Raw genomic sequence first — 21524 nt, forward strand, 5'->3', positions numbered from 1 at the left:
CAATATCTTTTCCCAAAGGTAGGGAACTGTAAAACTAGAGGGCGTTGGTTTAAAGTCAGAGGGGAGAGATACAAAAGTGTTCAAAAGGTCAATTTTTTCATACAGAGAACAGTGAGTGTCTGGAACAAGCTGCCAGAGGTAGGAGGAGAGGCGGGTCCAATTTTGTCTTTTAAAAAGCGTTTAGGCAGTTAGATATTAAGATGGGTACAGAGGGATATGGGCCAAACACAGGCAATTAGGACGATCTTAGGAGTTTAAAAAAAAAGGCGGCATGGACAAGTTGGGCCGAAGGGCCTGTTACCATGATGTAAACTTCTATGACTCTATTAGTCTCTGGCAGTTCAGAATCAACCACATTGCTGTGACTCTGGAGTCAAATGTCAGCCAGACCGGGTAAGGATGGCAGGTTTCCTTCCCAAAGAACCATGAGTAAACCAGATGGGTTTTTACAACAATCCATGATAGTTTTGTGGTTATTGTTCCTGAGGCCCGCTTTCAATTCCATGCTTCTATCAATCAGTTGAATTTACATTGGAACATTGGAATTAGGAATAGAACTAGGCAAATTCAGCCCTCCGAGCCTGCTCCGCCATTCAATCAGATCATAGCTGATCTCAAATCCACCTCCCCATCTGTTCCTCATATCCCCTTATCCCTTTTCGATCAGGAATTTATCTGTTTCCTATTTGAAATCATCCAATGATTCAGACTTCGCCGCGCTCTGAGGCAATGAGTTCCACAAGTTCGCCCCCCTCTGTGAGAAGCAGTTCCTCCTGATCTCAGTTTTAAATCTATTGCCTCTCAGCCTGTACCTGTGACCTCTTGTTCCAGATTGTCCCACAAGGGGAAACATCTGGTCTACATTTACTTTATCAATCCCCTTTAAAATTTTATGTACCTCAATCAGATCCCTTCTCGTCCTTCCAAAGTCCAGCGAGTACAAGGCCAAACTGTTTAATCTCTCCTCATACGTCAACCCTTTCATCCCTGAAATCAATCTGGTGAACCTCCTCTGAACTGTCTCCACTGCCATCACATCCTTTCTCAAATAAGGAGACCAAAACTGGACACATTACTCCAGATGTGGTCTCACCAACACCCCACAAAATTGCAACAACACTTCTTTCCCTTTGCAATAAAGGCCAACATCCCATTTGCCTTTTTTATTACAGGTGCACCTGCATACCGACTTCCTGAGATTCATGAACACAGACACCCAGATCCCTCTGCCCAGATGCATTTTGAATCTGTGTTTCCATTCTTTCTGCCAAAATGGACAATGTCACATTGTTCCGCATGAAGAAAATAAGAACTAGGAGCAGGAGTATGTGGCCCCTCGAGCCTGCTCCACCATTCAATAAGATCATGGCTGATCTTTTTGTGGACTCAGCTCCACTTACCCACCCGCTCACCATAACCCTTAATTCCTTTACTGTTCAAAAATTTATCTATCCTTGACTTAAAAACATTCAATGAGGGAGCCTCAACTGTTTCACTGGGCAGGGAATTCCACAGATTCACAACCCTTTGTGTGAAGAAGTTCCTCCTCAACTCAGTCCTAAATCTGCTCCCCCTTATTTTGAGGCTATGCTCCCGAGTTCCAGTTTCACCCACCAGCAGAAACAACTTCCCTGCTTCTGTCTTTTCTATTTCCTTCATAATCTTATATGTCTCTCTAAGATCTCCCCTCATTCTTCCAAATTCCACTGAGTATAGCCCCAGTCTACTCAGTCTCTCCTCATAAACCAACCCCCTCAACTCCGGAATCAACCTAGTGAATCTCCTCTGCACCCCCTTCAGTGCCAGTTTCTCAAGTAAGGAGACCAAAACTGTACACATTACCCCAGGTGTGGCCTCACCAGCACCTTATACAGCTGCAACGTAACCTCGCTGTTTTTAAACTCCATCCCTCCAGCAATGAAGGATAAAATTCCATTTGCCTTCTTAATGACCTGCTGCCCCTGCAAACCAACTCCTTGAGATTCCTGCACAAGGACACCCAGATCCCTCTGCACAGCAGCATGCTGCAATTTTTTACCATTTAAATAATGGTCTATTTTGCTGTTCTTCCTACCAAAATGGATGACCTCACATTTACCAATGTCATAGTCCATCTGTCTGACCCTCGCCCACTCACTGAGACTATTTATATCCCTTTGCAGGCTTTCAGCGTCCTCTGCACACTTTGCTCTGCTTTTCAGCTTGGTGTCATTTGCTATATTTGACACACTACACTTGGTTCCCCAAACTCCAAATCATCTATGTTAAACTCCATCTGCCAATTTTTGGCCCATTCTCTGAGCCTATCTATATCCATGTGTAAAATCTTTATATCCTTTTCACTCCCAGCTTTCTCACCTTTTTTTTGGTGTACCATAGCAAATTATGCTATGGCCCACTCTGTCCCTGCTTGCAGACCATTTATATAAATTGTAAACAGTTGCGGTCTGAGGACTGACCCCTGCGGCATCCCGCTAGTTACATTTCACCAGGCAGTGAAGACCCGTTTATCACAATGGTCCTGCCTTTCTGTCAGCCAGCCAATCCTCAATCCAACCCAGGACTCTATCTATGGTCTGTTTGAATTGAAGTTCCCCGGAATGTTTTGGGAGAATTTGAACCCATGTTCCCCATCTGCGTCACACCTTGAGTCAGAACGTCTGACTGTGGGACAGAATGGGGGGGGGAGCGGGGCACCAAAGCAAAGCAAAGGAAGCTAATCCTGCGTTCCAGATCCCACTGCCTCACGGGACATCCCACCCCATGTGGCCAAAGACTTGCAGCTTGAGAATTGGCCTGTTCAGTCGCACGGCAGGAACCTGGGTCTCTGAGCAGACATCAGCCTGAAAGCCGATGACAAGTCTCCTCGTTAAATCAAAGAGTGGTTATGCCAGAGAAGAAGGCCATTTGGCCCATCTGACTCTTTGAAAGAACAACTCGGCTATCCCATATTCCACTCCCCTGCTTTGATGCCCGCTGTTTGCGACATTTCTGAGCATTTGCAAATGTTGATGTTATTCCCTGTGTCCCTCAGCCATGGTCAGTAATGTATATTGGGAAGTGCAGTGGTCTCTGTGGGACAACCCAAATTTCCTCCCTTCAGTTTGAGGAACAACATTGTCCAATGGCTACAATTCTCCAGCCTCGCCGCCAGTGCCTTTCCCCCACAGCGGGTCTTTGGCGGGAGTGGAAAATCCCACCCTCTGTTTTCATCTCCTTGCTGCCCCTGTCTCTTCAAGCGCAAAGCTTTCAGTTTTTCTGTGAGTCTATTATCTGATTCTTTGTGAAATGCTTCCAAAATTAAAAGTTAAAATTTATTCATTCGTCACAAGTAAGGCTGCACTGAAGTTACTGTGAAATCTGGCGCCTGTTCGGGTCAATGCACCCTAATTAGCCCCTCACCGGACTGTGGGAGGAAACCCACGCAGACACGGGGAGAACATGCAGACTTCACACAGACAGTGACCCAAGCCAGGAATCAAACCTGGGTCCCTGACGCTGTGAGGCAGCAGTGCAAACCCCTGTGCCATCGCGCCGTCCCAAATTGCATGTACACCTATCAATCACAGAATCATAGAAGCCCTGCAGTGCAGAATGAGGCCATTCGGCCCATTGAGTGTGCACCAACTCTCCAACAGAGCATCTTACCCAGACCCTGATCATGGTCATGGGGTCATATCACATATTTACTCCGCTGATCACACTAACCTACACGTCTTGGGACACTAAGGGACAATTTAGCATGGCCAATCCACCTAATTGGCACATCTTTAGAGTGTGGGAGGAAGCCCACGCAGACACAGGGAGAGTGTACAGACTCCACACAGTTGTGCAAGGTCAGAATCAAAGGCAGGTTCCTGGTGCTGTGAGGCAGCGGTGTTGCCCAATTGTCCTCATTACAATCTCCATCAACGTATTCAATTTGCTGAGTCAAATACCATTGCCTTTGCCCAGTCATGAACCCAACTCTGACATGAGGCTGACTGGGTTGTGGAGGCTGGCTTTATCTTTATTGAACAATAAAGTGCAATACTGGTGATCCTCTGGCATTGACCCAGCATCGAAATAGCATTGGAAAACCATGACCAGTATCTTTGCAGTTCCCTTCCCTTCCCTGGACAACTGAGGATTTATCCCATCCAGACCAGGGATTTCTTTCATGATAATGACCAGTTTTAGTGACTGGTTGAGGGATAAATGTTGTCCAATTGGGGGCAAACTTCCTTGCAACTTCTTTCAAATAATGTGGTGGGATCTTTCACATCCGTCAAGCAGGCAGGCTGGGTTTGATGTCTGCTCTGAAAGAAAAGGCGCCTTTGGCAGTGCAGCATGCCCTTGGGATGGCACTGGGAGTGTCAGCTGGGATTTGGAGTGAGAACCTTGTGACTCAAAGACAAGAGGGTGTTGTTGCCGTCCACTGGGCCATGGCTGAGATGATGACAGCTCAGCTCCAGTGTCAGGTGTCCTGCTTTGAGGCTGGAGATTATCCCGCTCCTCTGAACAAAGGTCAAAGGGCCATTACTGGGTTTGCATTGAGTTGGTCACAAACTGATCTTTCCCAAAAATCTCTCCTCAATGTCAAAGAAGGAGATAGTCATCAACTTCAGGAAGCGTAAAGGACAACATGCCCCTGTCTACAGCAATGGGGATGAAGTAGAAAGGGTTGAGAGTTTCACTTTTTTAGGTGTCCAGATCACCAACAAACTGTCCTGGTCCCTCCCCATGCTGACACTATAGTCAAGAAAGCTCACCAGCGCTTCTACTTTCTCAGAAGACTAAGGAAATTTGGCATGTCAGCTACGACTCTCACCAACTTTTACCGATGCACCAGAGAAAGCATTCTTTCTGGTTGTATCACAGCTTGGTATGGGCTCCTGCTCTGCCCAAGACCACAAGGAACTGCAAAAGATCGTGAATGTAGCCCAATCCATCACACAAACCAGCCTCCCATCCATTGACTCTGTCTACACTTCCCACTGCCTCAGCAAAGCAGCCAGTATAATTAAGGACCCCACACACCCCGGACATTCTCTCTTCCACCTTCTTCTGTCAGGAAAAAGGCACAAAAGTCTGAGGTCACGTACCAACCGACTCAAGAACAGCTTCTTCCCTGCTGCTGTCAGACTTTTGAATGGACTTACCTCGCATTAAGTTGATCTTTCTCTACACCCTAGTTATGACTGTAAACTACATTATGCACTCTCTCCTTTCCTTCTCTATGAAGGGTATGTTTTGTCTTTATAACGAGCAAGAAACAATACTTTTCACTGTATGTTAATACACGTGACAATAATAAATCAAATCAAATCCAATCAACAAGAGGAGATTCACTAGGTTGATTCTGGAGTTGAGAGGGTTGGTTTATGAGGAGAGACTGAGTAGACTGAGGCGATACTCATTGGAATTCAGAAGAATGAGAGGAGATCTGATAGAAGCTTATAAGATTATGAAGGGAATAGATAAGATAGAAGGAGGGAAATTGTTTCCACTGGCGGGTGAAACTAGAACTCGGGGGCATAGCCTCAAAATAAGGAGGAACAGATTTAGGACTGAGTTGAGGGGGAACTTCTTCACACAAAGGGTTGTGAATCTGTGGAATTCCCTGCCCAGTGAAGCAGCTGAGGCTCCCTCATTGAATGTTTTTAAGGGAAGGATAGATACATTTTTGAACAGTAAAGGAATTAAGGGTTATGGTGAGCGGGCGGGTAAGTGGAGCTGAGTGCATGAAAAGATCAGCCATGATCTTATTGAATGGCAGAGCAGGCTCGAGGGGCCAGATGGCCGACTCCTGCTCCGAGTTCTTATGTTCTTTTTGTTCTTCTGATAATGACCTTTTGCCTTTACTATCTGTTCAATCAACATTTCTTTTACTGGAGCTTGGTTGACATCTCATGCGATAAGTCATGCCTTCAGTAAAAGGAGATTTCACACTTAGATATGTGCAGTTATGTGGCGGTTAACTGGACACATTCTCACCACTGCTGACACTCACTGGCCTGTTGGCAGGTTAAGAAATTTTTTATTTATGAACACAGCGAGCAGCTCTGAGTCACAACTTCACACCCTGAAATGATTCTGCCTTTCACACAGGGAATTGGATGAATAATTGAAGGCAAAATAGTTTCTGGGTTTGGGGGGAAAGAGCCGGGGGAATGGGATCCATTGGATAGCTGTCCAGCACAGGTTTGATGGTGAAATGGATTGCTTCTGCACTGCACCATTCGATGACTGTCCAAGGATTGGTCTGCTTTTCGGATGGTTCTAATCTGATCACAGGCACGGCTTTTCAATAAAGGCAAAAATCACTCGATCGTACTGAGGGATTTGTTCGGTTGGGCTCAGACTCTGTAACAATGTGCCCACTGCTACCGTTACGTACCCGTGTACAGAACACCGTCTCCTGGATATCTCTTACACTGATGTTATTTGAACGTGGCTGGGTTCAGGGTTAATTTTACTCTCCTTGCTTGCCTTTGGTCAGCTGGTCAGTTCAACATGCTCCTCATTGGTCCCACTCCCAAAACATGCAGATAGTCACTGCTTGAAAGTTCAGACAGGTGGATAGAGTACCCTGCTCAAAGCGATGGATTCTTTCATTCCGTTCATTCTTCCACAACACACAGGTTTTCCAATCTCAATCTTGATGACCCTGAATCACACTCTTGATCTGGGCCACTCAGCTCCCTCACAATTCCCTGGGGTAGTTCGGGTTGGGCAATGAAATGCTGACCGAGCCACAGACACCCACATCTCATTAAAAAAAATAAATGTTTCCATTATAATGTAACCGGTTATATGCAGCACTCCCTCAGCACTGACCCTCTGACAGTGCGGCACTCCCTCAGCACTGACCCTCTGACAGTTCGGCACTCCCTCAATACTGACCCTCTGACAGTGCGGCACTCCCTCAGCACTGACCCTCTGACAGTGCGGCACTCCCTCAGCACTGACCCTCTGACAGTGCGGCACTCCCTCAGCACTGACCCTCTGACAGTGCGGCACTCCCTCAATACTGACCCTCTGACAGTGCGGCACTCCCTCAGTACTGACCCTCTGACAGTGCGGCACTCCCTCAATACTGACCCTCTGACAGTGCGGCACTCCCTCAGCACTGACCCTCTGACAGTGCGGCACTCCCTCAGCACTGACCCTCTGACAGTGCGGCACTCCCTCAGTACTGACCCTCTGACAGTGCGGCACTCCCTCAGTACTGACCCTCTGACAGTGCAGCACTCCCTCAGCACTGACCCTCTGACAGTGCGGCACTCCCTCAATACTGACCCTCTGACAGTGCGGCCCTCCCTCAATACTGACCCTCTGACAGTGCGGCACTCCCTCAGCACTGACCCTCTGACAGTGCGGCACTCCCTCAGTACTGACCCTCTGACAGTGCGGCGCTCCCTCAGCACTGACCCGCTGACAGTGCGGCACTCCCTCAATACTGACCCTCTGACAGTGCGGCCCTCCCTCAATACTGACCCTCTGACAGTGCGGCACTCCCTCAGCACTGACCCACTGACAGTGCGGCACTCCCTCAGCACTGACCCTCTGACAGTGCGGCACTCCCTCAGTAGACCCTCTGACAGTGCGGCACTCCCTCAATACTGACCCTCTGACAGTGCGGCACTCCCTCAGCACTGACCCTCTGACAGTGCGGCACTCCCTCAATACTGACCCTCTGACAGTGCGGCACTCCCTCAGCACTAACCCTCTGACAGTGCGGCACTCCCTCAGTACTGACCCTCTGACAGTGCGGCACTCCCTCAGCACTGACCTTCTGACAGTGCGGCACTCCCTCAGCACTGACCCTCTGACAGTGCGGCACTCCCTCAGTACTGACCCTCTGACAGTGCGGCACTCCCTCAGTACTGACCCTCTGACAGTGCAGCACTCCCTCAGCACTGATCCTCTGACATTGCAGCACTCCCTCAGCACTGACCCTCTGACAGTGCGGCACTCCCTCAGCACTGACCCTCTGACAGTGCGGCACTCCATCAGTACTGACCCTCTGACAGTGCGGCACTCCCTCAGTACTGACCCTCTGACAGTGCGGCACTCCCTCAGTACTGACCCTCTGACAGTGCGGCACTCCCTCAGCACTGACCCTCTGACAGTGCGGCACTCCCTCAATACTGACCCTCTGACAGTGCGGCACTCCCTCAGCACTGACCCTCTGACAGTGTGGCACTCCCTCAGCACTGACCCTCTGACAGTGCGGCACTCCCTCAATACTGACCCTCTGACAGTGCGGCACTCCCTCAGCACTGACCCTCTGACAGTGCGGCACTCCCTCAATACTGACCCTCTGACAGTGCGGCACTCCCTCAGTACTGACCCTCTGACAGTGCGGCACTCCCTCAGCACTGACCCTCTGACAGTGCGGCACTCCCTCAGCACTGACCCTCTGACAGTGCGGCACTCCCTCAATACTGACCCTCTGACAGTGCGGCACTCCCTCAGCACTGACCCTCTGACAGTGCGGCACTCCCTCAGCACTGACCCTCTGACAGTGCGGCACTCCCTCAGTACTGACCCTCTGACAGTGCGGCGCTCCCTCAGCACTGACCCTCTGACAGTGCGGCACTCCCTCAGTACTGACCCTCTGACAGTGCGGCGCTCCCTCAGTACTGACCCTCTGACAGTGCGGCACTCCCTCAGTACTGACCCTCTGACAGTGCGGCGCTCCCTCAGTACTGACCCTCTGACAGTGCGGCACTCCCTCAGTACTGACCCTCTGACAGTGCAGCACTCCCTCAGCACTGATCCTCTGACATTGCAGCACTCCCTCAGCACTGACCCTCTGACAGTGCGGCACTCCCTCAGCACTGACCCTCTGACAGTGCGGCACTCCATCAGTACTGACCCTCTGACAGTGCGGCACTCCCTCAGTACTGACCCTCTGACAGTGCGGCACTCCCTCAGTACTGACCCTCTGACAGTGCAGCACTCCCTCAGCACTGACCCTCTGACAGTGCGGCACTCCCTCAATACTGACCCTCTGACAGTGTGGCACTCCCTCAGCACTGACCCTCTGACAGTGTGGCACTCCCTCAGCACTGACCCTCTGACAGTGCGGCACTCCCTCAGCACTGACCCTCTGACAGTGCGGCACTCCCTCAGTACTGACCCTCTGACAGTGCGGCACTCCCTCAGCACTGACCCTCTGACAGTGCGGCACTCCCTCAGCACTGACCCTCTGACAGTGCAGCACTCCCTCAGTACTGACCCTCTGACAGTGTAGCACTCCCTCAGCACTGACCCTCTGACAGTGCAGCACTCCCTCAGCACTGACCCTCTGACAGTGCGGCACTCCCTCAGTACTGACCCTCTGACAGTGCGGCACTCCCTCAGTACTGACCCTCTGACAGTGTGGCACTCCCTCAGTACTGAACCTCTGACAGCGCTGTTCTACACTGCCGGGGCTGTCAGCCTAGATTATTATCTGAAGTCTCTGCATTGGGCCTTAACCTTGTAACATTCTGACTCAAAGGTGGGAGTTCTGCCCATTGAAGCATGACTGCGACCTTATCAGGTCACCTGAAATGATTGTCGTGTTGAAATGCTGGGCTGAGTTCCAACTTGGTGTTTGGACAAAATGACCCGTAAAACAGGTGTGTGGGGAGAGATGGGTTTCTGTCCCATGAGTAGATCTGGGAGCACTGGCTCTCAAAGCTGGCTGCCTGAGGAGGGGAGAGAGGACCTGGGGCTGGTGCGTGTGGATTGAGTGCGAAAGCGCTGATGGGATTCTGCGGTTACATCTGAACGAGCAGAAGGCCCTCTGAAGGTGTAAGCCATGAGGAAGGCAGTGGAAAGACACCTCAGCCACTTCCCTGGGAATCTGAAGAACATTTGTGTGTGAGACCTCCGATGGGAACTGCCTTTGAGTAGAACAGAAAGAACAACCTCCTTTCCTGCGCTCCCTCTGGTCGGGGTGTCTTGTTCTGGGTCAGGTGCGTGTCACAGTTGGTGAGGGTGGTTGAAGCAGACAGATTACACCTGCTCTTATCGTTCCACCGTTTGCCATCATACTGCTCACACATCAAAGCTCAGGCAGTTCGTGCTGGAGCACAGGCCTGTGTTCAGAGATAAAAATACACAACTTCTACACTCGCGATGTGTGACAAAGTCAAAGGGCAAGGTTTTCAGCCGCGCTTGTCCCTGCTCCGGAATATCCCACCCAAACTGAACGGACCTTTGCATGGTCCACCCCTGCCCGCTACGATTCCCGCGGTGGGCAAAATTCCTCCCAAAGTGACCTTAAACAGGAGAGTTCCCCACCGGGTCCCAGCTTTCACCCATTGTGGACTGATAGCTCTTCCTGCAATCTCCCTGAATCCAAACACTGGACCTCTCCGAACAACAGCCAGAGCGGTTCATGGAGTAAGTCCAACCACCAGCTTCTCAAGGGGCAAAGAGGAAGCAGCAGATACGACCCCACTGATCAGAACCCATCACTTGGTCCCTGCTCCCTACTCCTGAAGGAGACCTTTCTGTCCTTTTGTATCCAAACTGGATCTGAGGGAGAGCATTCCTCATGGAAATGATGCAAAATGTTCAAAGTATGGAAAGCAGTAATCAGCAAAATCAACAGAGAGAGAACAACCTCACAGCACAAACCCATATTTCACCTTGGGCACTGGATCCAGTGCTGGTCTCACTGTATCTTGAACACTGGGTCCAGTGATGGTCTCAGTGCATCTTGAACACTGGATTCACTGCTAGTGCATTGCATCTTGAACACTGGATCCACTGACAATGAACACTGGATCTAATGCAGGTCTCAGTGCATAATGAACACTGGATCCAGTTGTGGTAACACTGCACCTCAAACACAAGGTCCAGTTGTGGTAACACTCCATCTTTTACACTGGATCCAATTATGGTCACACTGCATCACGAACACTGGATCCAGTGCTGGTTTCACTGCATCATGAACATGGGATCCAGTGCTGGTGTCACTGCACCTTGAACACTGGATCCAGTTCTGGTGTCACTGCACCATGAACACTGGATCCAGTGCTGGTTTCACTGTACCTTGAACACTGGATCCAGTTCTGGTGTCACTGCACCATGAACACTGGATCCAGTGTTGGTTTCACTGCACCATGAACATTGGGTCCAGTGCTGGTTTCACTCTACCTTGAACATTGGATCCAGTGCTGGTCTCACTGCATCATGAACACTGGATCCAGTGTTGGTTTCACCGCACCATGAACACTGGATCTAGTGCTGGTTTCACTGCACCATGAACACTGGATCCAGTTCTGGTCATGGAGACTTCAAGGAGATATTGAAGTGTTGGGGGCTGAAGAGGGGAGAGGACATGGATGATTCCCAGCAGTCTGAGTTGTGAAGAAGGACTTGTGTTGGTCAGAATATTGAACCTGGAAAGGCAGAATCGGAAAAGTGATCTTACAGAGAAACATAGAAACCAGAAGTAGGAGGAGGCCATTCAGCCCCTCGAGCCTGCTCTGCCATTCATTACCATCACGGCTGATCATCCAACTCAGTAACCTGATCCCACTTTCTCCCCATATCCTTTGATCCACTTCACCTCAAGAGCTCTTTGGAACTGCCTCTTGAAAATATTCAATATTTTGGCCTTTGCTGTTTTCTGTGGGAGTGAATTCCACACATTCACCACCCTCTGGGTGAAGGCATTTCTCCTCACCTCAGTCCTAAAAGGTTTACCTTTCACCCTCAAACGATGACGCCTGCTTCTGGACTCTCCCACCACTGGAAACACTCTTTCTCAATCTGCCCTGTCTAACCCTGGTAGAATTTTATAAGTTTCGATGAGACCCCCTCTCACTCTTCTAAACTCCAGTGAATATAATCCTGACTGACCCAATCACTCTGGGTTTTCCCATAGCCCAGTGGTAAATGGAGTTACACAAGATGGCGAGGCCTAAAACAAGACATCAGTCCTTTCTTTGGCAGTTGGTTTATTCATGGGATTCAGCATGATAGAGTTTTGCAAGATCTGGACAATATCCAGGCTTGGGCTGACAAGTGGCAATTAACATTCATGCCAGACAAAGGCCAGGCAGTGACCATCACCAATAAGAGAAACTCTAACCACCACCCCTTGACATTCAATGGTGTAACCATCACTGAGTTGCCTCACCATCAACATCATTAACATTGACCAGAAACTCAACTGGGCTCCACCACATAAACACAGTGTCTACAAGAGGAGGACAGGGGCTCGGAGTACTGCGGCGAGGAACTCACCTCCTGACTCCCCAAAGCCTATCCTCCATCTACAAGGCACAAGTCAGGAGTGTGATGGAATACTCCCCATTGCCTGGGTGGGTACAGCTCCAACAACACTCTGAAAGCTTGGTACCATCCAGGACAAAACAGCCCCGCTTGATTGGCACCACATCCACAAACAGCCACTCCCTCCATGACCGGTGCTCACTCGCAGCAGTGTGTACTGTCCACAAGGTGCACCAATTCACCAAAGATCCTTAGACAGCACCTTCCAAACCCATTCCATCTGGAGGGACAAGGGCAGAAGATACATGGGAACGTCACCACCTGCAGATCCCTACAAGCCACCCACCAGGCTAATTTGGAAATATCATGGCTGTTCCTTCACAGTCACTGGGTCAAAATCCTGGAATTCCCTCCCTTACGGCATTGTGGGTCAACCAACCCACAGAACACGGACTGCAGCGATTCCAGGAGGCAGCTCACCACCACCCCCCCCCACCTTCTCAAGGGGCAACTAGGGATGGGCAATGAATGCTGACCCAGCCAGCGACACCCATGACCCACCAATGAATGAATTAAACACACAAAACAAAACCCAGTTGTGGGGATCGAAACACTGCTGAGATTGGGTGAGGGCTTGTGATGGGGGCACTGATTGTTATATGCATCTATGGTACGTCGGTGTTTGTGGTAGGGACTGCCCCTTTAAGAGTGCAAGTCACTCAGTGTGGGACCCAGTTGGACCTTCAGAGGTCCGAGTGTGGGACAAGGTACACTTCGAATAAAGAGCTCCCAGTGTTCAAGCCAGCAAACCGGGCTCATGATGCTTTATGTCCCCCGACCAGTGAGGAATCCCCACTACCTGCTCCGCAATTTAGACGTCCAAATGTTTCTTGACACTGCGGGGAATGAGTTGTGATGCAGAATCCTCGCTCTACCTGCAGAATACCTGTGGCACTAATCATGGTGGGTTGGCTCGGAGATATGGACTGCGGTGGTAACCCAATCTGAAAGAACAGCGCTCACAAATTCCCTCTGACAACCCAGAAGCTTGCGTTGATAAGGTGGGATTTTTGCTCTGAGCTGTTGGCCTCACTGAGAGTACAGAGCATGTCCTTGGGTACATGGTGAGGGGGTGTTCCCCAACCCCTCCCCGGATCCCCCCCAGCCTGACTTCCAGGGCTAGGGCAGGAGAAATAATCAGAAACTGTCCTCTGAAGAGAGGGTCAGTAACCACAAGACACTGAGTGAAAAAGTCGGCAAGCACGGGAGGAGAATTTATATTGATGCAACGAGTTGTTGTGTTCTGGAACACACAGACTGACAGGGCAATGGACGCACATTCAACAAGAACGGAGTTGGATGAAAAAGCCCGACAAAGTCCGGGGGAAGGGGAGAGAATTGGCTCACTCTTTCAAAAAGCCAGCACAGAAACAGATACAGGTACAGGTACAGTTACAGGCACAGGTACAGGTACAGGCACAGGAACAGATACAGGTACAGGCACAGGAACAGATACAGTTACAGGTACAGTTACAGGCACAGGTACAGGTACAGGCACAGGAACAGATACAGTACAGACACAGGTACAGGTATAGGAGCAGATACAGATACAGTTAAAGGCAGAGATACCAGCACAGGTAGAGGCACAGATACATGTACAGGCACAGATACAGGCACAGGTTCAGACATACAGGTATAGGTACAGGTACAGGCACAGCTACAGGCAGAGGTACAGGTATAGATAAAGGCACAGGTACAGGCACAGGTTTAGACACAGATACAGGTATAGGTACAGGTACAGGCACAGATACAGGTTCAGATTCAGGCATAGATACAGGTACAGGCACAGATACAGGTATAGGTAAAGGCGCAGGCACAGGTACAGGCACAGATACAGGTTCAGACACAGGTACAGGCAAAGGGACAGGTATGTCGAACAGGTTGAATGGCCTCCTGCTTTGTGGATATGATTTTATTGTTCTTTTTGGCCAATGACAGCTTCTCTCCCTCTCTCTTTGACAGAAATGGAAAAAGTTTTGGGTGTTGCTGTACGGCGAGACCCCTTGCTCTGTCGCACGCCTGGAGTATTGGGAGCTGAAGGAGGGCACCAACAGCTCAGAACGGCAAAGCACCAAGAAAATGGAGAACAGAAAGATCATCAAACTGAGTGACTGCATTCGCATCACCGAGGCCCCCGGCGAGAGCTGCCCCAGTGAATGCCGCTCATTTCACTTGGAAACGATTGAGAAACTGTTTGTCTTTGCCGTTGAGTCCTCAGAGTACGAGGACTGGAGCCAGAGCCTGTGTGAAATGGCTTTCCCGGTAAGACTTCACTGTACAAAGGAAACGGGAGTGTTTGCGGGGTCTCTTGGTCTGACAGCTTGGTTTTGATGTTAAGTGCTGCCCTCTCCTTTGCAGGTCACTGCAGGTACTGCAGCTGGCTCAAAGTGGTCATTCAGAGTGCACTTGCAACAATTTGAAAATGTCATGCTGCGGCTCAGTGCTCTAACTATTTCTGAGATTGATCTGAATCTTTAAAAAGTGTGCACCACTTCAAAGTGTGCAAGAAGTGACAACACAATCATACCAGCTGATAGATAGGGTGGCACAGTGGTGCATTGGTTAGCACCACTATCTCACTGTGCCAGGGACCTGTGTTCCATTCCAGCTTTGGGTCACTGTCTGTGAGGCGTTTGCACATTCTCCTCGTGTCTATATCGGTTTCCTCCGGGTGCTCTGGCTTCCTCCCACTGTCCAAAGATATGCAGATTACATCGATTGGCCATGCTAAATTGTCCCTTAGTGTCCCAAGATTTGTGGGTCAAGTGGATTAGCTGGGTAAATGTGTAGGGTTACAGGGATACAATCATAGAATCCCTACACTGCAGAAGGAGGCCATTTGGCCCATTGAGTCTGCACTGGCTACAATCCCACCCAGGCTCTGTCCCCATAATGCCATTCATTTAGAGCCAGTGTTCCTGACACTAGGGTCAATTAAGTATGGCCAATCCACCTTACCTTCACATCTTCGGACTGTAGGAGGAAACCGGAGCACGCGGAGGAAACCCACATAGACACGAGGAGAACGTGCAGACTCCACACAGATAGTGACCTGAGGCCGGAATCGAACCCGGGTCCTGAGTGCTGTGAGCAGCAGTACTAACCACAGACCTGGGTGTGCTTGTGCAGGAATCACAAGGAGTTGGTTTGCAGGAGCAGCAGGTCATTAAGAAGGCAAATGGAATTTTATCCTTCATTGCTGGAGGGATGGAGTTTAAAAACAGCGAGGTTATGTTGCAGCTGTATAAGGTGCTGGTGAGGCCACACCTGGAGTACTGGGTACAGTTTTGGTCTCCTTACTTGAGAAAGGATATACTGGCACTGGAGGGGTGCAGAGGAGATTCACTAGGTTGATTCCGGAGTTGAGAGGGTTGGCTTATGAGGAGAGACTGAGTCAAATGGGGCTATACTCATTGGAATTCAGAAGAATGAGGGGAAATCTTATAGAAACAGACAGGATTATGAAGGGAATCGATAAGATAGAAGGAGGGAAGTTGTTTCCACTGACAGGTGAAACTAGAACTTGGGGGCATGGCCTCAAAATAAGGGGGAGCAGATTTAGGACTGAGTTGAGGAGGAACTTCTTCACAAAAAGGGTTGTGAATCTGTGGAACCCCCTGTCCAGTGAAGCCTCGTTGAATGTTTTTAAGGCAAGGATAGATACATTTTTGAACAATAAAGGAATTAAGGGTTATGGTGAGTGGGTGGGTAAGTGGAGCTGAGTCCATGAAACGATCAGCTATGATCTTATTGAATGGCAGAGCAGGCTTGAGGGGCCAGATGGCCGACTCCTGCTCCGAGTTATTCTGTTCTTATGAGGAAGTTTGGTTTATGAGTCAAGGTTGAGCAGCTTGTGTCTGAACCCACTGTAGGTCAGGGGATAAGTCATCTGGTCTCACTGACATGTACAATATCTTGAGGGGGTTTGATAGGGTAACTATTGAGAGGGAGTTTCCATTCATCAGGGGCAATCTAAAACTGGGGACACAGTTTGAGAATAAGAGACCTCCTGTTTAAGGTGTAGCTGAGGAGAATGGTTTTTAACATTTTGGACTCGACAGGGTTGATGTGGGGAAGATGTTCCTGATGGTGGGGGAGTCCAGGACCAGGGGGTCATGGTCTGAAGATTCAGGGTAGACCATTTCAGTTGGAGACAAGGAGACATTACTTCACCCAAAGAGTGGTGAGCCTGTGGTATTCATTACCACAGGAAGTAGCTGATGCCAAAATATTGAATGTATTCAAGAGGGGGCTGGATATCGCACTTGGGGCGAACAGGATCAAAGATCATGGGGATAAAGCAGGATTAGGCTACTGAGTTGGATGATCAGCCGCGATCAAAATAAATGGTGGAGCAGGCTCGAAGGGCCAAAGGGTTGTTTGTGTGTGTGGAATCCACGTTCCCAGAAAGAAATAGAGATGAGGGTTGTGTTGGGGGGGGCGGGGGGAGGTGAGGAGGATGATGTGGGTGGGGTGGAGGGGGGAGATGGGCAGTCGCCTGGGTATATTTAAGGTAGAATTCGATAGATTTCCGATCATGGAGCTCAAGGGTTATCTGGGGGGCGGGGGGCGGTGTGTGTGGAGGGGGCAGGGATAGGAGAGTGGAGTTGAAGCCACAACCAGATTGGTCATGATCTGACTGAATGGTGCAGCAAGGTCAAAGGGCTGAATGGCCTCCTAAGTCCTGTGTTCTGACGGTCTGTGGCTATTTTAGCTGTTGGGGTTGACTCTATAATTTAGTGTTCAGGTGCAGCCTGTCTGTCAGCAAACCAATTAGCATCGAAGGTGGGAAAAGGCAAGGCCAGATCAAAAGAGGGACAGAGACAGACAGGGCAGAGGGTCAGAGTGAGTGAAGGGGTCAGAGTGCGTGAAGGGGTCAGAGTGAGTGAAGGGGTTAGAGTGAGTGAAGGGGTCAGAGTGTGTGAAGGGGTTAGAGTGCGTGAAGGGGTCAGAGTGAGTGAAGGGGTCAGAGTGAGTGAAGGGGTCAGAGTGAGTGAAGGGATCAGAGTGTGTGAAGGGGTCAGAGTGTGTGAAGGGGTTAGAGTGTGTGAAGGGGTCAGAGTGAGTGAAGGGGTCAGAGTGCGTGAAGGGGTCAGAGTGCGTGAAGGGGTCAGAGTGAGTGAAGGGGTCAGAGTGTGTGAAGGGGTCAGAGTGAGTGAAGGGGTCAGAGTGTGTGAAGGGGTTAGAGTGTGTGAAGGGGTCAGAGTGAGTGAAGGGGTCAGAGTGTGTGAAGGGGTTAGAGTGTGTGAAGGGGTCAGAGTGAGTGAAGGGATCAGAGTGTGTGAAGGGGTCAGAGTGTGTGAAGGGGTCAGAGTGAGTGAAGGGGTCAGAGTGAGTGAAGGGGTCAGAGTGTGTGAAGGGGTTAGAGTGTGTGAAGGGGTCAGAGTGAGTGAAGGGATCAGAGTGTGTGAAGGGGTCAGAGTGAGTGAAGGGGTCAGAGTGTGTGAAGGGGTCAGAGTGAGTGAAGGGGTCAGAGTGTGTGAAGGGGTTAGAGTGTGTGAAGGGGTCAGAGTGTGTGAAGGGGTCAGAGTGTGTGAAGGGGTTAGAGTGAGTGAAGGGGTCAGAGTGTGTGAAGGGGTCAGAGTGTGTGAAGGGGTTAGAGTGTGTGAAGGGGTCAGAGTGAGTGAAGGGATCAGAGTGTGTGAAGGGGTCAGAGTGTGTGAAGGGGTCAGAGTGAGTGAAGGGGTCAGAGTGAGTGAAGGGGTTATAGAGTGTGTGAAGGGGTCAGAGTGAGTGAAGGGGTCAGAGTGTGTGAAGGGGTTAGAGTGTGTGTGAAGGGGTCAGAGTGTGTGAAGGGGTCAGAGTGAGTGAAGGGGTCAGAGTGAGTGAAGGGGTTAGAGTGTGTGAAGGGGTTAGAGTGAGTGAAGGGGTCAGAGTGTGTGAAGGGGTCAGAGTGAGTGAAGGGGTCAGAGTGTGTGAAGGGGTCAGAGTGTGTGAAGGGGTCAGAGTGAGTGAAGGGGTCAGAGTGTGTGAAGGGGTTAGAGTGAGTGAAGGGGTCAGAGTGAGTGAAGGGGTCAGAGTGTGTGAAGGGGTCAGAGTGTGTGAAGGGGTCAGAGTGAGTGAAGGGGTCAGAGTGTGTGAAGGGGTCAGAGTGAGTGAAGGGGTCAGAGTGAGTGAAGGGGTCAGAGTGTGTGAAGGGGTCAGAGTGTGTGAAGGGGTTAGAGTGAGTGAAGGGGTCAGAGTGTGTGAAGGGGTCAGAGTGTGTGAAGGGGTCAGAGTGAGTGAAGGGGTCAGAGTGAGTGAAGGGGTCAGAGTGAGTGAAGGGGTCAGAGTGAGTGAAGGGGTCAGAGTGAGTGAAGGGGTCAGAGTGTGTGAAGGGGTCAGAGTGTGTGAAGGGGTCAGAGTGAGTGAAGGGGTTAGAGTGAGTGAAGGGGTCAGAGTGTGTGAAGGGGTCAGAGTGAGTGAAGGAGTTAGAGTGTGTGAAGGGGTTAGAGTGTGTGAAGGGGTCAGAGTGTGTGAAGGGGTCAGAGTGTGTGAAGGGGTTAGAGTGAGTGAAGGGGTTAGAGTGAGTGAAGGGGTCAGAGTGTGTGAAGGGGTTATAGAGTGTGTGAAGGGGTCAGAGTGAGTGAAGGGGTCAGAGTGAGTGAAGGGGTTAGAGTGAGTGAAGGGGTTAGAGTGAGTGAAGGGGTCAGAGTGAGTGAAGGGGTTAGAGTGAGTGAAGGGGTTAGAGTGAGTGAAGGGGTCAGAGTGAGTGAAGGGGTTAGAGTGAGTGAAGGGGTCAGAGTGTGTGAAGGGGTCAGAGTGTGTGAAGGGGTCAGAGTGTGTGAAGGGGTCAGAGTGAGTGAAGGGGTTAGAGTGAGTGAAGGGGTCAGAGTGTGTGAAGGGGTCAGAGTGAGTGAAGGGGTTAGAGTGAGTGAAGGGGTCAGAGTGTGTGAAGGGGTTAGAGTGAGTGAAGGGGTCAGAGTGAGTGAAGGGGTCAGAGTGAGTGAAGGGGTCAGAGTGTGTGAAGGGGTCAGAGTGAGTGAAGTGGTTAGAGTGAGTGAAGGGGTCAGAGTGAGTGAAGGGGTCAGAGTGTGTGAAGGGGTTAGAGTGTGTGAAGGGGTCAGAGTGTGTGAAGGGGTCAGAGTGAGTGAAGGGGTCAGAGTGAGTGAAGGGGTTAGAGTGTGTGAAGGGGTTAGAGTGTGTGAAGGGGTCAGAGTGTGTGAAGGGGTCAGAGTGTGTGAAGGGGTCAGAGTGAGTGAAGGGGTCAGAGTGAGTGAAGGGGTCAGAGTGTGTGAAGGGGTTAGAGTGTGTGAAGGGGTCAGAGTGTGTGAAGGGGTCAGAGTGAGTGAAGGGGTCAGAGTGAGTGAAGGGGTCAGAGTGTGTGAAGGGGTCAGAGTGAGTGAAGTGGTTAGAGTGAGTGAAGGGGTCAGAGTGAGTGAAGGGGTCAGAGTGTGTGAAGGGGTCAGAGTGAGTGAAGGGGTCAGAGTGTGTGAAGGGGTCAGAGTGAGTGAAGGGGTCAGAGTGAGTGAAGGGGTTAGAGTGAGTGAAGGGGTCAGAGTGAGTGAAGGGGTCAGAGTGTGTGAAGGGGTCAGAGTGAGTGAAGGGGTCAGAGTGAGTGAAGGGGTCAGAGTGAGTGAAGGGGTTAGAGTGAGTGAAGGGGTCAGAGTGAGTGAAGGGGTCAGAGTGAGTGAAGGGGTCAGAGTGAGTGAAGGGGTCAGAGTGAGTGAAGGGGTCAGAGTGAGTGAAGGGGTTAGAGTGTGTGAAGGGGTCAGAGTGAGTGAAGGGGTCAGAGTGAGTGAAGGGGTTAGAGTGTGTGAAGGGGTCAGAGTGAGTGAAGGGGTTAGAGTGAGTGAAGGGGTCAGAGTGAGTGAAGGGGTCAGAGTGAGTGAAGGGGTCAGAGTGAGTGAAGGGGTTAGAGTGAGTGAAGGGGTTAGAGTGTGTGAAGGGGTTAGAGTGAGTGAAGGGGTCAGAGTGTGTGAAGGGGTTAGAGTGAGTGAAGGGGTCAGAGTGAGTGAAGGGGTCAGAGTGTGTGAAGGGGTCAGAGTGTGTGAAGGGGTTAGAGTGAGTGAAGGGGTCAGAGTGAGTGAAGGGGTCAGAGTGAGTGAAGGGGTTAGAGTGTGTGAAGGGGTCAGAGTGTGTGAAGGGGTCAGAGTGTGTGAAGGGGTCAGAGTGTGTGAAGGGGTTAGAGTGAGTGAAGGGGTCAGAGTGTGTGAAGGGGTTAGAGTGAGTGAAGGGGTCAGAGTGAGTGAAGGGGTCAGAGTGTGTGAAGGGGTCAGAGTGAGTGAAGGGGTCAGAGTGTGTGAAGGGGTCAGAGTGTGTGAAGGGGTTAGAGTGAGTGAAGGGGTCAGAGTGTGTGAAGGGGTCAGAGTGAGTGAAGGGGTCAGAGTGAGTGAAGGGGTCAGAGTGTGTGAAGGGGTCAGAGTGAGTGAAGGGGTCAGAGTGTGTGAAGGGGTCAGAGTGAGTGAAGGGGTTAGAGTGTGTGAAGGGGTTAGAGTGAGTGAAGGGGTCAGAGTGAGTGAAGGGGTCAGAGTGAGTGAAGGGGTCAGAGTGTGTGAAGGGGTCAGAGTGAGTGAAGGGGTTAGAGTGTGTGAAGGGGTTAGAGTGAGTGAAGGGGTCAGAGTGAGTGAAGGGGTCAGAGTGAGTGAAGGGGTCAGAGTGAGTGAAGGGGTTAGAGTGAGTGAAGGGGTCAGAGTGAGTGAAGGGGTCAGAGTGAGTGAAGGGGTCAGAGTGAGTGAAGGGGTTAGAGTGTGTGAAGGGGTTAGAGTGAGTGAAGGGGTCAGAGTGAGTGAAGGGGTCAGAGTGAGTGAAGGGGTCAGAGTGAGTGAAGGGGTTAGAGTGAGTGAAGGGGTCAGAGTGAGTGAAGGGGTCAGAGTGAGTGAAGGGGTCAGAGTGAGTGAAGGGGTTAGAGTGAGTGAAGGGGTCAGAGTGAGTGAAGGGGTCAGAGTGTGTGAAGGGGTTAGAGTGTGTGAAGGGGTTAGAGTGTGTGAAGGGGTTAGAGTGTGTGAAGGGGTCAGAGTGTGTGAAGGGGTCAGAGTGAGTGAAGGGGTTAGAGTGTGTGAAGGGGTTAGAGTGAGTGAAGGGGTCAGAGTGTGTGAAGGGGTTAGAGTGTGTGAAGGGGTCAGAGTGAGTGAAGGGGTCAGAGTGTGTGAAGGGGTCAGAGTGAGTGAAGGGGTCAGAGTGTGTGAAGGGGTCAGAGTGAGTGAAGGGGTCAGAGTGTGTGAAGGGGTCAGAGTGTGTGAAGGGGTTAGAGTGTGTGAAGGGGTCAGAGTGAGTGAAGGGGTCAGAGTGTGTGAAGGGGTCAGAGTGAGTGAAGGGGTCAG

At 50.6% G+C, this 21524-nt stretch overlaps 1 protein-coding gene across 1 annotated transcript in view; it reads left to right on the forward strand.

Moving 5' to 3' along the window:
- LOC145361339 (docking protein 2-like) overlaps positions 1 to 21524 on the forward strand; it is a 77118-nt gene that overhangs the window by 17518 nt on the left and 38076 nt on the right. Inside the window, exon 2 of the mRNA XM_080217007.1 lies at positions 14245 to 14544. Within this exon, the coding sequence (XP_080073133.1) occupies positions 14245 to 14544 (300 nt within the window). The remainder of the gene's footprint in view (positions 1 to 14244; positions 14545 to 21524) is intronic.

The sequence above is a fragment of the Carcharhinus amblyrhynchos genome, chromosome 34, assembly GCF_965287045.1.
Source record: "Carcharhinus amblyrhynchos chromosome 34, sCarAmb.v2.hapA, whole genome shotgun sequence".
Classification (NCBI taxonomy): Eukaryota; Metazoa; Chordata; class Chondrichthyes; order Carcharhiniformes; family Carcharhinidae; genus Carcharhinus; species Carcharhinus amblyrhynchos.